General features: G+C 45.7%; 1 protein-coding gene across 2 annotated transcripts in view; it reads left to right on the forward strand.

Annotated features, from left to right (window-relative positions):
- Positions 1-13,955, forward strand: part of LOC102089103 (serine protease 55) — a 30,511-nt gene extending 16,556 nt beyond the window's left edge. Inside the window, exons 5-6 of one of the 2 annotated variants that reach the window (XM_021285510.2) lie at positions 3,603-3,659; positions 6,307-13,950. In XM_021285510.2, coding sequence (XP_021141185.2) covers positions 3,603-3,659; positions 6,307-6,399 — 150 coding nt within the window. In that variant the 3' untranslated portion in view covers positions 6,400-13,950. Of the gene's footprint in view, positions 1-3,602 lie in introns of both variants that reach the window. The other variant, XM_021285508.2, reaches the window with a different exon arrangement.
- The last annotated feature ends 394 nt before the right edge of the window (positions 13,956-14,349 follow it).

Consider the following 14,349-nt stretch of genomic DNA (forward strand, 5'->3'; position numbering starts at 1 on the left):
ATTAACATGTGTTTGTGGAAGGCATGAGCTCAGCACCAGATTTGATTTGATGCGGTTGCTTTTCATTCATCTTCTATTAGACAATAAACAAAAAGCAAAGATGCTGGGTTTAGGATTTTTCCTGGCCAGAAACTTGGCACTCAGACTGAAGAGCAGGAGCAGGTAACTGGTACGTGTTGCTGACCAGAAGCATTTCACCACCAGGGCACAGGAGGCTGAAAGCAGCATTTAATAATTTCTTTGATCTTCAGAGTCATTAACCTGAGCGTTGATTAAATTAGTGCTTTTGGAAGCATCACAGATAATTGCAGCAGTGCTCAAAACTTCTTCCTCCCACGCACTCTCCTACGAAAGGATGGAAAACCTTGGGCCCATGTTTTTGAGAGCTTAAGGTGAATACAGGGATATTCAGAAGTTCCCAAGAACTGAGTTTATTTTTCTCTATCTTTAGGCCTATAAAAACCAGCCTACTGCTTCATCTGGGGTACTGCTATAATTACATGAGCGAGATTATCACATGGAGAGGATGACTTAGCCCACTTTTTGATAAAATCAACAAGTTACGCAGCTGAAGTTAAGGAAAACGGCATGTTGGGTGTTGCACTCATGAAGCAGACCAGCTCAGCCCATGTGGAAAGGGATCCGAGGCAGGATTTGGGGATCCGAAGCAGGATTTAGGGATCCGAAGCAGGATTTAGGGATCCGAAGCAGGATTTGGGTCTCAGGGCTTGTGGATGAGAGAGATGGATTTGCAGCTGCTGCCTGGGTTTTCACAGCCTTGACTGGCCACTTCTCTGCCCAGGTTTTAAATGGCTTTCTGCAGTTGACAGTCCCCAAGCCCTGCAGACTGGGCAGAGAACAAAACGAACATGGTTAAAGAGGTAAAAATGGAAAAGCTGCTCTGATTTGAAAGGAAAACCGCATGATCTGTAGTTTGAATAGGGGTTTCTTGGCTCTGCCATCGCCTCATGCAAATCATATCCATTTTCTGCTGTGGTTTTCTCAGCTATGAAATGCGATAAGACTTTTCCCCCCAAGGACGGTCACAAGGTATCAAGAATTAACTGGTTTTTAAGCGCCCTGGGAGAAAGGTCCTTTGCAAGGGTGAGCAGCCTCCAAATTGGGCACTTGGAAACTGATCCACCCTGATGATGCCAGTGCTAAAAATCTCCTGTATCAGAAAAAATCAGCACGACACATCCCGACATGTCACCAACAAGGGTTCGTCAGCCGTGGCTGCGTCACCGGCTTGCGAACGGCTCCCACTCTCTCGATTTCATTTATTATCATTGTGTAGGAGGCTCAAAGCGCCTTCTTTTCACTACCGGGATAACACGTTTGGACTGTTCCTGCCCCGAGGGAATTAGCAGTAAAATTCCCAGTAATTTAATTGTGCATACAGCCTAGGAGATGTTCGTTCGTTCAAACAGGATGCCATCGCCAAGGACACTGATAACACATGGATCCAAGGTCACTGCAAGGCCACTTGTGCGATTCATTTTTGGCTAAAACAGGATTGGAAAACATCTTTAGATCCCGAGTTGGGAGAAGGTCCAGCAGCACTGGGGGAGATGCAGACATGTAGTTACAATAACACCATTGCAGTGCAAACAGTATCGAATTTACTTTTGGACTCGATCATTTTAAAGATCTTTTCCAACATAAATGATTCTGTGGTTCTGTGATTCTAGAAATGCTGAAACAACAATTACTCTGTATTTGTGTTGTTTTTTCCCTTCTGTATGCATGTTGAACCAAAAATATAGATAAACATATTCTGGGTTTGGACCCTCCATCTAATGAAGTAGGAATTCTGGCTATTGACTTTATCAGGTGCTGATGAGTTGCACAGGGGACCACAGCCACTTCCTCACTCATTAATTAACGTGTGATTGCTCGGGGTAACTGTTGGCGGAAGGGGGTTCATACATTAATGGCAAAGACATTTCTCAAGTAGCGTGCAAAGAGGGAAGGACAGCATTTCCCAAGAAAGACGTCTGTCTCAGGAAACGGGTTAGTGTCGAATTTCTTATTTGCCACTGGAGAAAAAAGATTCAAACCCACTGTGGAAGGAAACTGATTTAGAGCAGGGGCTGCACAGCGCTGAAGGTGAAAACCGCTGTCAGAAACATGGTGGACCTGGCTGGGTGCGTTTTGTGCTGGTTTCGCTTCTCCCTTGAGTTATACTCAAGAAATTGCACGCAGAGGTTGGATGGGCAACTGGACATGCTGTTGGTGTTCAGGGACATTCCTTGTGGCAGGGTGGCTGCAATCTGCATTTGGAGGCTTGCATGTACTGCAGGAGGGGAGGTTGCCCTTGCGGTAGCAGGCAGGTTTTTAGTGAAATTATCACAGTATCACAGTATGTTTGGGATTGGAAGGGACCTCAAAAGATTATCTAGTCCAATCCCCCTGCTGGAGCAGAAACGCCCAGGTGAGGTTGCACAGGAACATGTCCAGGCAGGTTTTGAATGTCTCCAGCAAAGGAGACTCCACAACCCCCCTGGGCAGCCTGGGCCAGGCTCTGCCACCCTCACTGAGAAGAAGTTTTTTCTCAAATTTAAGTGGAACCTCTTGTGTTCCAGCTTGATCCCATTACCCCTTGTCCTATCATTGTTTGCCACCAAGAAGAGCCTGGCTCTATCCTCGTGGCACTCACCCTTTATATATTTATAAACATTAATAAGGTCGCCCCTCGGTCTCCTCCAAACTAAAGAGCCCCAGCTCCCTCAGCCTTTCTTCGTAAAGGAAATGCTCCACTCCCTTAATCATCTTTGTTGCCCTGTGCTGGACTCTCTCCAGCAGTTCCCTGTCCTTCTGGAACTGAGGGGCCCAGAACTGGACACAATATTCTAGATGGGATCTCATCAGGGCAGAGCAGAGAGGAAGGAGAACCTCTCTTGATCTACTAACCACCCCCCTTCTAATACACCCCAGGATGCCACTGGCCTTCCTGGCCACAAGGGCCCAGTGCTGGCTCATGGTCATCCTGTTGTCCACCAGGACCCCCAGGTCCCTTTTCCCTACACTGCTCTCTAATATGTAATTTCCCAACATCTACTGCAACTGGGGTTGTTCCTGCCCAGATGCAGCACTCTACACTTTCCCTTGTTAAATTTAATCAGGTTATTAGTGTGGTTGCAAGAAGCATTTTTCAGGATCAGTGTTCATCAGTGTGCAGTTCCTGGATGCTAGCACCCACAATTAACAGTGGCAGGTACCCAGCATCTACGTGCCCCAGTTTTGCAGAGTGGAGGACTAGGTGAGCAGTCACAGCAAATGTCCCTTTTCTCTCCTGAATGTTGTCTATTGGTGACAGGATTCAGGTGCCATTCTGAGGCCATAGGAGCATGTGGAAAAAGCCCAGAAGGACAGGGCATGGCACTGGGATAGAGCTTCTGACTGATCTCCTCCTCTCACCTTCTGTATCTCTTTGTTCTGCAGGGATCTCAGGGCTGAGCTGTGAAATTTTGAGTCCAAAATTTCCTTGTCACCCAAAATCCTCATGAAATTGGGATAGAGTTTGATTTTCCCAATCAGCCTGTGGGATGCAGCTTCTATGAGACACTTGGTCCTACTATAACACCCTCCGTGTTCCGTAGGTGGACAGCGGGGGACCTCTGGTTTGCAGCTACTGGAACACCATGAAGTGGTTTCAGGTCGGCATTGTCAGCTGGGGAGAAGATTGTGCAGAAAAGCCAAACCATGAGATTTTAATGTCTGTTTACAGCTACCGTGGCTGGATCGAGGCTGAGACAGCCTTGAGGGGGAAACCTTTTTTCATTGAAGGCGTGGATAATGGTGCAGATCACAAGGAGGTTCCTTCCAGGGCTGAGACACATCTGGTGTTTCTTGAGTATTGTCTCCTTTTATTTATCTCTTTAATAGCAATTAGATTACTCTAGAGAAGGTGTTTTTCAAAACATAATAAAGTTCATAACTACCATCTCATCATTCTTTTTCTGCTGACCCATAGAGTCATGGCTCAGGTCAACCTGCTCTATCTCACTCAGGTGAACACAGGCACCAAAATGAGATGCCACAGTGAGACAGGGGAGCGATGGAGAGGCCAAAGAGATTAAATGGGAGACCCAGAACACAGAGAAGAAAAGCCATAATCTTCTGAAAAACCCAGACTTTCCACACAGGTGTGTCGGATGAGGCCCAGTTATTTGCTAATCTCACATGCGAGATGAAGACGTGGCGTCTGAAGGAGCTGTTCCCCTTGGAAAGCTGAAAACCTAAGAAAAGTCTTAGCTTATGCAGTTGTATATTGTCTTAGCTGTTGGTAGGATAGCCCTGGGTTAATCTTATAGATAATTATTAGCTGAACTAACATATCTTCTATCTTGCAGCAAAGAGCATCTTCAGAGACCACAGCAACTGCTCAGGTGATACATCAAGCTGCTGGGACATGATAAATGTCAAATTCAGTGTCTCCTTAAGCTAGGAAGAGCTAAACAATCCTTTGGCTATTGTCGGCAGGTGTAGCATCATATGACTAATCAGTATGATTTACCTGGATTGCAAATGCTGGGCTTTGGTTGTTAAAGGCAATCGAGAAAAATCTGTCTGGCTGAAGAGAATTGTTTCTGAGCTACCCATAAAGTGCTGTCTACAGAAGACCCTTGGCTTGGTAATTGGCCAAAATTAAGCCCTTGCAAGTGAATGGTAAATAGAAAGCAAATACAGTTTATTTTGTATCCTTTGTTAGAGGCCTGTTCCTTGTATTGCTAAGAGGTCCACATCCCAGCCTGAGCTGAGCTGGTCCTACATGCAACACATGGTCCTTCATTGCTTCTCCGTCAATGAAGCTCATTGCAATACACATTCTTGTCTTCACGAGGAGGTTGCTCTTCTTGGAAGTGGTGGGGAAGGAGACAAGCAGCAATGTCTCCTTCTTCTCCCACCTTTGCAATGGCATAAAAGCACCTGTAATTAGCAGCAATGGTAAAACTCAGTGAATGTGCAATGGGACAGAACCTCACAAATTGGTTTTAATTACCTTGATATTTTCTGGCTAGCTGGTGGAGAAGCTTTGTAAATGAGAATTAATTCATCTACCTTAAGCTAATGCGAACCCATCTTGGCATAAAAGTCAGACTTTATTTTCTGTGTTATCTGAGCAGAAAATAATGCTTAATTATTATTAGTTCTGAGTAATGCTTATGAAAATTGCTCCACATTAATTTCACATGGCTGACTGGCTAATGGATGCATAAGGGTCTTGTAACCCTTTGCAAAAAGACTAATAAAAGCTAAAAACAACGGCAATATATTACTTTAGCAGCTATTAGTAGTAGACAGTGTCTGCTGGCATTAATACCTATATTTATTTTCCTTTCTATTAATAATATATCAACAGATTCTAGAAGCTGTGTCAGGGGCTGGATATCAGGAAATATTTCCTAATGCTGTAATCTATTCAGCTACAGAATTGTTTCCCCCAAAGGAAATGCGAGATGTCCTCCTGCTTGAATTATTTTAATGTAGGGATCGTATAGAGCACTTTTGCCTACAGCACATGGCCTGGAAAAAGCCTGCACTTACAGGGAGCTGCAAAAGGACCCAGTAGGTCTTTTTCCATCAGTCACATTTGCAAACGGATGAATCTGTGTTAAATGAAGGTGATGCTACTTAGTGGTTGCAGTAGGGCACTGCTGCTGTGGGTTTGGGTCCATTCTGCTGCTCATTTACTCAGTGGCCTTAGAGAAAGAAAGTTTGTGCCTCGTGCCTCAGTTTCCCTACTTGCTAAATGGAGATGATGAAAGCGGTTCACTTTGGTATATGGAAGCATCAGTTCTGCATATTAAGACCAACTATGTAGATGCAAAGGAATAAACAGGACACTTTTTCCTCCTTATTTAAAACATCATAAAATTCATTAAAGTAAATTCATCTTTGCTACTACATTCACTGCTCAATAATTAGGGTGAGAAAGGAAATGTTTGTTCAATATTTCTATGCTGTAACATGTTGAACCAGTATTCTGTTTCAAAGGTATTTGTGTTTTGAGACAGCACATCACTTCTGATTATGGATTTGATGGGAATGTGTCAGAGTCACACAAAATCAAAATATAATGTCTCAGCTTTCTCATTAACATTTCAATTATTTTTTTAAGCTTTATAACATTGGTATACTATGTTTCTTCTGCTATTGTGTTCTGTATTTATGGGTCTAGAGCATCTAAATGAAAAGTTTCCAAACTGAACTAACAATTTTATGCTTCAGGCTATGGTTTGGGATGCTCAGTTTCTATCTTAAACTGCATCTCAATTCCTATTGCCCCTTCTTTCTTTCCAGATACTTCTTCCTCATGTCCAGTTGGCCCAATTGAGAGCATCAAGCAACCTGGGCAAAAGAAATATGTCCCCTGCAATATCCTTTCCTCGATGAGCAAAGCCGGACGGCATAAATCAAGAGGCTGCTGCATCGGGGGTGGTGATGAAAAGCAGTGCACCAAAATTCAGATTTTGGTGTCAGCACTACACCTTTAGCAGCAAATATCAGAAGACAAGCACACTATGGAAATGCTCAGAGACTTGGGGAAACATCCATAAGAGGATTCAGGGAAAAATGTAGGAGGATGTGGCTACTCAAGGAGACAGAGGGCAGGTAGTCAGGCCTTGCTTGCACGTTTTGCTAAGGAGATAGAGCAAAAGCATCTCCCATGAGCAATGAAGGCAGCACTATAAAAACCAATATACCCAACTAATTTTGGCTTAATTCTTCAGAAATTGAGGACTGTGTACTTATACATGTTGTTTCCCTGCCTTCCCCAACCCAGCTGGCCATTTGTGCGCAACTTTGAGGAGAGAGATAGAAGATTTGAAGGTGATGGTGTTTGTGCAGGTTTGGCAGCAAGATCTGGTTGCAGATGAGAAGTGGGGAGGGCTTTAAGTACATAGAGTTGTGTGGCTCCACCGTGAGGAGGATCAATCCAAGGCCACAGATAACTAGTGCTGTAGAAACCCAGCCTTTGTTCACCATGATGATCCCAGACCTCTCTCCTCCACCTCCTTCTTGGTAGATGTGACATGGGTGGTCTGAAGACAAAGGAATTCCCAGCATGATCCTTTTAGAGGGACTGAAATTTCCCGTTTCCCCCATTTCCCACCTGGGTTTCCTCACAGGGCAGAGACACAGTGAAATGCATAGACTTGTCTTCTGCTCCCTTCAGCATCCTGGTTCCTCTCTGTCCCTCTAAGGAGATGGCAAATGGCACACATGGCTGTGACCATGAGCGCTCGCATCCCTTTGTCATTTCATACGTACCGAAGAAGTGTTTTGACTTTGTGTATGTGTCTTTAGCCGTCTGACTTCAATGCAAGCAACATTCGGGAGGGCTTTTTACTCATTCATAATTTTGTGTGCCTACCAGACGATGGGTGAAAAAGCACCTGTGGATATGGTAGAAATCATTGGTCATCTCTTTAATTGTATCTTTTGTTGATGGTAAAGTAGATCAATGCTGGATGCTGGAGGCTGCAGAGGTTCAGCTCCCCTTCCCACTTTTCCCAGCAACTTCCCAAGAGTCTTTCTGGACATTTTTCAGCCTAAGGACTCAGTTTACCCTTCTGTAAGCATAATTAAAGCCAGGAATCCCTCTTGGGATGCACCAGTTGTGACAGTGATTAATCACTGTTTTTAACTAAACCAAAGAGAAGCTCTGGGACATAAAACATTACTGACAATATAGAACGACTTGATTTGCTGAACAACTGCTGAACACTTTTGGTGTTAGGCTGAAGACCTGCTTTAAGGAGGTGGATTGTGGTCTGGAGGAGAGCCTGGCTTTGGGATGAATAGGGGATGGAGGTTGGCAGCCTTTGACTTGCCTAACGAAGCCATTGATGTCCCTAATTGCACCCCAGAAATACAACCACGCCTTTCCCTGCAATGTGGGAATGCTCAAGCATGATGGATCTGTACCCACTCTTTGCACAATGGTTGTGCTTGCTGACCTTGAAGAAACACCTATTCTAATTGAAGGATTTTGCTCAGTTGCCAATTTTACTCTTTGAGCATTTAATTGCCAGGGAAATCCCTCTGGTTTTGGCTTCTCTGTCAGTCCTGTGACACCCCACACTGCTGATCATAAGTGGCTTTTCTAAGTCATGCTTAAACTGCCCAAGTACTTCAAGAGCACCAGCTTGGACACCTCTGGGTAGATCAGACTTCTCTGTTGTTCTGACATTGGTGTGCACCGACCCTGGTGGTTATTCGGGCTTGCAAAATGCACCAGCTGGCAGCAACTGAGCTCACAGCATCCTGCGGCATCACGAAACATCCTCTGGTTGGGTATTTCGAAGTATCTGTGTTCAAAGTATCTGCCTCCCGTGTCCTTTTCTGAGAGGTGTCTTGTGCTCGTGAATGCTTTTTGTATTCACAACTAGTTGCTTTCTCCATGTCTCATCATGACTCACTGCTTCAAAGGCTCTTTAATATGCAATCCACTTTGTTCCCACAGCCCAGACCATTAAATGATTTATTATAGCATGTGGCTGCAGAGGAGGGCGCTGCATTTGGCTCCTCTGTTGGGAAAGGTGGGCTTCAAGACACTGCTGGAAAGTAAAAGTTCTTCTTCCTCCAGGCTTTTGAATGCATGTGTCTTAACACGAACTCTGCAGACATTAATCACAACGTAAGCAACTCACGTAAGCTACCCCATGTTCCTCCAAATTAGGGAAGTGGGGAGGAAAGGATGAAACAGTGGCTTGGGCAATGAATACAGATACAAGGACATAGATTCAGCTCTGCAACAACGCTGTGAGATCTGTGGGGGTTGCACACGAAGAGAATTAACTCTTGAAAATTGAGACAATTAGTTGTGAACCATCTGAAGCCTATTTGGAGAGCTATCTGGAGAAGAAAGATTTCCTTTTTGTCCTCTTGCCTTTGATGACAATGGGCGGGAATTTGAATGAACTTGTGCCTTTGACATAGATGAGAAGGTATTTTTCTCACAACCACTGTGAAAAGCATTGCTTCAGTCTGGGATGCATAAGAATTTGGGTAAAACGATAGGCAAGTGAGGGTTTTCCCTGAAGATGGTCATCTTAAGCAAAAATTTTGGGAGTAACCTTGGTCTGAGCAGGATCATGGGAAAGGGAAAAGGGAACAATAGGAAATCATCTGTTGACTATGAGAACGAGTTTATAAACAGCCCCTGAAACACATTGTGCTGGGCCAGTGGTCTACATATTCCTTCACTTCAAGCTGCACTAATAATTTGCCCAGTTTTGTAACTTTTTGGCCAGAGATTCAACCTGAAAGTGGTGCTATACAGAGAAGAGGGCTTTGTTAGGATGGGAAGGGACCCGGGAGTGATGCAGCAGCTCAGGGGCACTGGGGAGGTGTTGAGAAACCTCCATCTACCTGAGTGTCACTGCCCCAGCGATGCTGAGAGAGGTGGGGTGGGATTCTGGAGCTGGATGTGTAGAGAAGCATGAAGAATCACAAGTGTTTATTCAAGATGTGTCCAATCGCTGGGTGCCGTGTGATGAGAGAGTTATTTTGCAGATGAATGAGCGGCTGTCGCTCTGTTTGCACGACTGTAATGTCAGAAGGAAGCCATTGGTGCAGAAAGGAGCCTCCCGGCAAATGTGTGTTATCACATCCAGGGTGTCTGGGGTGTGGATTCGATGGATGCTGCCACTTGCAAATCTCTCTGTTGCCCCACATTTGAACCTGCTTTCTGGACAAAACTGGCACACCATGTCCTTCAGGGGAATATAATTCTTCTCAGCACAATGCCAGATCTCAGGGTGTGATCTTTTACTCTTCTTTGTTGGATGTTGTTTGTATTGGGTGGAGCCAGATGTTGGACAGAACCTTCATGCACTGCATACGGGGTCTGGCTGGGATGGCGTTAGCTTTCTTTGTAGCAGCTCATATAGAATCATGTAATCATTTTTGTTGGAAGAGACCCTCAAGGTCATAGAGTTCAACCATTAACAGTGTCACTAAACCATGTCCCTGAGAACCTCATCTCTGCATCTTTTAAACCCTTCCAGGGATGGTGACTGCAGCACTGCCCTGGGCAGCCTGTTCCAATGCCCAACAGCCCTTTCCAGGAAGGAATTGTTCCTAATATCCAATCTAACCTCCCCTGGCACAACCTGAGGCCATTTTCTCTTATCACATGTTACCTGGGAAAAGAGACCAACATCCTCCATGTAGAGAGTGATAAGGTCTCCCCTCAGCTCCTGTTCTACAGGCTGAACCCCCCAGGTCCCTCAGCCGCTCCCATCACCATCACCAGCTCCATTCCCTTCTCTGAACTCCAGCTCATCAGTGTTTTAGCTGTTGCTGAACAGCACTTCCACGAGGCTTTCTCTGTTTCTCTTGCTGCCCAACCAGTGAGTAGACTGGGAATTCACAAGAAGTTGCAGGGGGACACAGGCAGGACAGCTGACACCAACTGGCCACAGGGTTATTCCATACCATATGACATCAAGCTCAGCAATAAAATTTTTTACAATACAGGTGGTAAAACACTGTCCCAGGTTGGCCAGAGAGGTGGTGGATGAACCATCCGTGGAGACATCCCAGGCCAGGCTGGACGGGGCTCTGAGCAACCTGAGCTGGTGAAGATGTCCCTGCTCATGGCAGGGGTGGCACTGGATGAGTTCTGTAAGTCCTTTCCGACCCAAACTGTTCCATGTTCTTGGGGAAAGAAAGGAGAAGTGGGGATATATGTAGCTATGGCATTTGCCTTCCCAAATATCGCTAAGCATAGTGAAGCCCAGCTTTCCTGGAAATGGTTGAACACCTTCCTGCCAACAGGAATTAGTGAATGTGGTTCCTTATTTTGTTTTGCAGCACATGCAGCTTCACTTATTAAGCTGTCTTTGTGTTGATTTGTAAGGGTTTTGCCTTTAGACTGGATCCTGCACTTGCATTTTACTGGTATTGTTAAAGCATCCAAAACTCATGCATCTCCAAGGATGCATTTAAAAGCATTAAAAGGTTGGTCCTTGCATAAGCTCCAGGTGACTCTGTGATATTTCCCCTGCAACCAGCACACAGATGTTGTGGCTACATATCTCCAATAACCTAAATGGCACCAAGGCCTCTTCTCCAGCCCCAAAAATAGCTGGCTGGGTGCTGCTTTATCCATATGGTTAAAATCTCAGCCTCCAAACCAGGGTGGCTGATCCAAACTGCCTCCTGGCAATGGTCCCTGGCCTGTGTTAAGCTGGGAAGTGTTTGGGTTCATGCTTGTTAGTCTGGGCTGAAGCAGGGCCAGGGTTATTGATGAACCACATAGGTGGGTGAATTCTTGTACCCACTCAACTCTCTTTTGTTTACCAGTACAGAGCTATAGCTTGTGCATCACTCCTTCCTCCAAACCCTCCTTCTTTCCCCATTCTTCTGCCAACAATTCCTGCTCTACAGCCATCCCAAACATCCTCCTACCAGCCTGGCAGGCTCGCTCGAGTCATGAAACCATTATACAAATCCTCAAATGGGCTTATAAGGTACGGTTTGGTGTTCTGTTTTTCCCACTGTGTTTAGAGGCACACTGAGTCACTGCTGAAAAGGGCTTTGACCAACCCGCTGCCTGCCGTTACAGGAAGGGCTTGCATTGCAAACTTTTCAATACCACCTACGTTCCTTCTTGGCTGCCAGGATTTCAAAGCAATCACTGCACAATTACAGGCTAACTATACAATAAAGAAAAGGGAATGGCACCATCCCACTGTGATCTTGCAGGGGACCATAGAACTGTTCTCTAATAAAGGTAAATAGGTTTCTGCTTTGCTGCATAATGAGCCTCTGATGATTTCAGCAGGAGAAATCCCAATTAGAAACGGGTGGAAAAGTGGGTGTCCCACCTTGGGAGTGTGTTGGAAAGCCTGAGAACTTTTCCTGTTGTGTTTTGTGGTTAAACCAAGGCTTTTACATAAAAAACCCCACCACCACCACCACCAAAAAAAAAACCCAATGAGCCAAACACCCTAAATTACCAGACACAATGCTGTGAAGCAGGATTCAAGCCTTTCTACCTTTTCTTTTTTCACCTATTACAGTCTGGCAAGAAGAATATCACCTCCCACCCCAGTTATGATCCAGAGCACCAGTGTGTGGGCTGTTTGGTGGTGGGAGTCTCTGTGGGATCTGTTCTACTTCATATAAATGACTATTTACAAGGATAAAAGGGTAAGAGATTGACATGTTTCTAATATTTTTCAAGAAATTTGAAAAATCCTGAGGTAGCTGCAGTAGTGAAGGAAGAGCAAAGGCATCTGCTGATTCAACATGAACCAGACCCCAGAGAGGGTTTGTAGGAAGCACCGACTTGCATTGTATCACTTGTAGGTCTATTCTGTCACTAGACAACAATGATTTTAGCCAGGAGGAAATGTCATAAGGCCAAATGGCCTGTTTTGGCCACCTCCAGACAGTTAAGTGCTCTCCCTGTCCTGTGTGGGTGCCCCCATCCCAACTGTCTCACGAGATGCAGGTAGCCAAGTCAACGTCCCCAAAGATCACAGAATCATAGAATCACAGAATGGACTGGGTTGGAAAAGACCTCAGAGATCATCGAGTCCAACCCTTGGTCCAACTCCAGTCCATTGACTAGATCATGGCACTAAGTGCCATGTCCAATCTCAGTTGAAAAACCTCCAGGGCCGCTGAGTCCAGCACCTCCCTGGGCAGCCATTCCAATGCCTGACCACTCTCTCTGCAAAGAATTGCTTTCTAATAGCCAGCCTCAATTTCCCCTGGCAGAGTTGAAGCCCATGCCCCCTTGTCCTATTGCTGATGCCTGGGAGAAGAGCCCAATCCCCACCTGGCTAGAACTGCCCTTCAGGTAGTTCTAGAGAGTGCTGAGCTCACCTCTAAGCCTCCTCTTCTCCAGACTAAACAAGCCCAGCTCCCTCAGCCTCTCCCCATAGAGCTTGTGCTCAAGTCCCTTCCCCAGTCTTGTTGCTCTTCTCTGGACCCGCTCCAGCACTTCAATGTCTTTCCTGACCTGAGGGGCCCAGAACTGAACACAATACTCCAGGTGTGGCCTCCCCAATGCAGAGCACAGGGGAAGGATCACTGCCCTTGTCCTGCTGACCACGCTAGTTTGGATACAGGACAGGACACCATTGGCCTTCTTGGCCACCTGGGCACACTGTTGGCTCATGTTGAGCTTCCTGTCCATTAGTCCCCCCAGGTCCCTTTCTGCCTGACTGCTCTCCAGCCACTCTGTGCCCAGCCTGGAGCGCTGCAGGGGGTTGTTGTGACCAAAGTGCAGGACCCGGCACTTGGCCTTGTTGAACTTCATCCCATTGGAATCAGCCCATTTTTCCAGTCTATCCAGATCCCTCTGCAGAGCCCTCCTGCAGAGATGTGACACCCTGCATGGGAGTGGGCACATTCTTCTCCACATGTGTCCTGGTTTTGTTAAAAACAAGTTTCTCTTTTCGTGATTTTGCCTGTCAGCTAAAGCCTTCATATTGGCTGCATTTTCCTGGAGAGCCAGATACATGTTTCGGTAAACATATCAATGGAATGCAAACTTACTGATAAGGACAGATTCACATCTCGTGAGCGGGACAACGAGAAACAAGTGACAAAGAAACTGACCAATGGTGTATAACATCCCATTCACATGAATACTTCATATAAAAGTGGGAGATCACGAGGATCTCATCCCTTTTCCTTATGGCGACATTAGGAGAGGATCTTGCTAGTCGTCCCTGCGAACTGAGGCCAGTGACAGACTGAATTCAGCTCTGGTTGGCTGCGAAGTCCAGTCGAGGACTTTGGGTGCCGGCTCTGCAGTTGCTGGGACTTTCAGGATTGGTTTTGTATATTTTGTATTATTTTCTCTATTCTTATTAGTAGCATTAGTAAAACACCTTTAATTTTTCCAGCTGTCCTCTCTCTGTCCTTCTTTCCCTCCCGATCGCCTGTCCTGAGTGGGAAGGGGGGAGAGGGAGGGGCAAAAGAGGGAATTGGGGGGAGAGGAGGTTAACAATACATCTGCCAGGGTTTTATTGTCACCCTGCAATCTAAACCCTCGACAACATGGGAGGTTATTTTCACAGGACATTGCCTAAGAACATGGTGGGACCTGGTGTGCCATATTGTGCAGCCCATCATCAGGCCACTGCAAGCAGACGTGTCAAAAGGGGTGTCCATCCAGCACCGAGGTTTTACAGCTTCTAGGCAACATGGGCTGCAGTTTCACCAGGTTACTGGCCATTGTTGTGCTTCTTTTCTAAAAGAAGGAAGAAAAAACTCTTGCTTTCTTTTACTCTCCAAGACAGATGAGGCAAACCAACCCTTATGGGCATGATAAACCAAACCAAACCCAATCCAGACCAGCAGCTCCTCTACTGCTTT

This window comes from Columba livia, chromosome 3 (genome assembly GCF_036013475.1).
Source record: "Columba livia isolate bColLiv1 breed racing homer chromosome 3, bColLiv1.pat.W.v2, whole genome shotgun sequence".
NCBI classification, from domain to species: domain Eukaryota; kingdom Metazoa; phylum Chordata; class Aves; order Columbiformes; family Columbidae; genus Columba; species Columba livia.